Source organism: Chaetura pelagica, unplaced genomic scaffold, assembly GCF_000747805.2.
Source record: "Chaetura pelagica isolate M959 unplaced genomic scaffold, ChaPel_1.0 scaffold576, whole genome shotgun sequence".
NCBI lineage: Eukaryota > Metazoa > Chordata > Aves > Apodiformes > Apodidae > Chaetura > Chaetura pelagica.
This window is the reverse complement of record NW_009953524.1, coordinates 190,898-191,863: the sequence shown is the minus strand read 5'-3', so window position 1 is coordinate 191,863 and position 966 is coordinate 190,898. Positions and strand designations below refer to the sequence as shown.

At 62.8% G+C, this 966-nt stretch overlaps 1 protein-coding gene across 1 annotated transcript in view; it reads right to left on the bottom strand.

Annotated features, from left to right (window-relative positions):
• NIPSNAP1 (nipsnap homolog 1 (C. elegans)) overlaps nucleotides 1-796 on the bottom strand; it is a 2,836-nt gene extending 2,040 nt beyond the window's left edge. Inside the window, exons 1-4 of the mRNA XM_009999486.1 lie at nucleotides 557-796; nucleotides 389-420; nucleotides 178-272; nucleotides 17-100 (exon numbers count right to left, since the gene is read on the bottom strand). Coding sequence (XP_009997788.1) covers nucleotides 17-100; nucleotides 178-272; nucleotides 389-420; nucleotides 557-796 — 451 coding nt within the window. The remainder of the gene's footprint in view (nucleotides 1-16; nucleotides 101-177; nucleotides 273-388; nucleotides 421-556) is intronic.
• Between the last annotated feature and the right edge of the window lie 170 nt (nucleotides 797-966).

The following is a 966-nucleotide window of genomic DNA, read 5'->3' as shown; positions in this document are numbered from 1 at the left end:
GGGGGGTCCCACTCACCAGTGTAATAGACATTCTCATCCCAACCCCTCTTCCTCCAGGCTGCATTCCTGGTCTCCTCCCGAGACTGCAGGTCCCTGTAGGCTGCAGGAAGGGGAGGGGGCTGGCACCCAGTGACCCCCAAGCCCACCCAGCACCCCCTCACAGTGGTGTTACCTTACCCCAGAGGTGGTGGACGACGTAGAGCTCCCCAATCTGGGAGAAAAACCCACCCACAGCCTCCTGGTTCTCCTGCCTGTACTTGATGGCCCGAGCCCTGGCACGTGGTGGGGAAAATGGGGTGGGGGGAGCCAACCAAAGACCCCCCCCAAGGCTCTAGGGGGACCTTTTCCCACCTTGGCTCCCTCTGTGTCAGGAGAAAGGGTCGCTTACCAGTTATTTCCCCATTCAATCATGGTCCCTGGCTGGAAATGGGGAGAAAAACAACCCAGAGTGAGCAGCCAGATCCGGAATCTGGGAGGAATTCAGAGGGGCTGCTCCCCCAAAAGCACCAGGCAGGACACAGGAGCGTATGGACCCAAAAGCCACCCCCCCACACACCTTCAGCTTGTAGGTCCTCAGCTCGTAGATGTTTGGTCCTCGGCGGGGCAGGGGCTCGTTCCAGAAGCTGAACTCCAGCAGCAGCTGGTTCCTGCGGGACAGCAGCATCCGGCTCCTCTCCTTGCGGAAGTCCAGGTACTCCTGGGGACACCCCAGCCAGGAGGGGGGGTTTGGGGGGGGCAGGCAGGGGCAACACCCCCCTGGGACACAGGGGGTCACCGGGGGGAGCACCCAGAACATCCCCCTGGGAGAGCACCCAAAACACCCCCTGGGAGACAGGGGGTCACTGGGGGGGCACCCAAAACACCCCCTTGGGGGGAGCACCCAAAACACCCCCTGGGAGACAGGGGGTCACCAGGGGGAGCACCCAAAACACCCCCCTGGGAGAGCACCCAAAACACCCCCCGGGA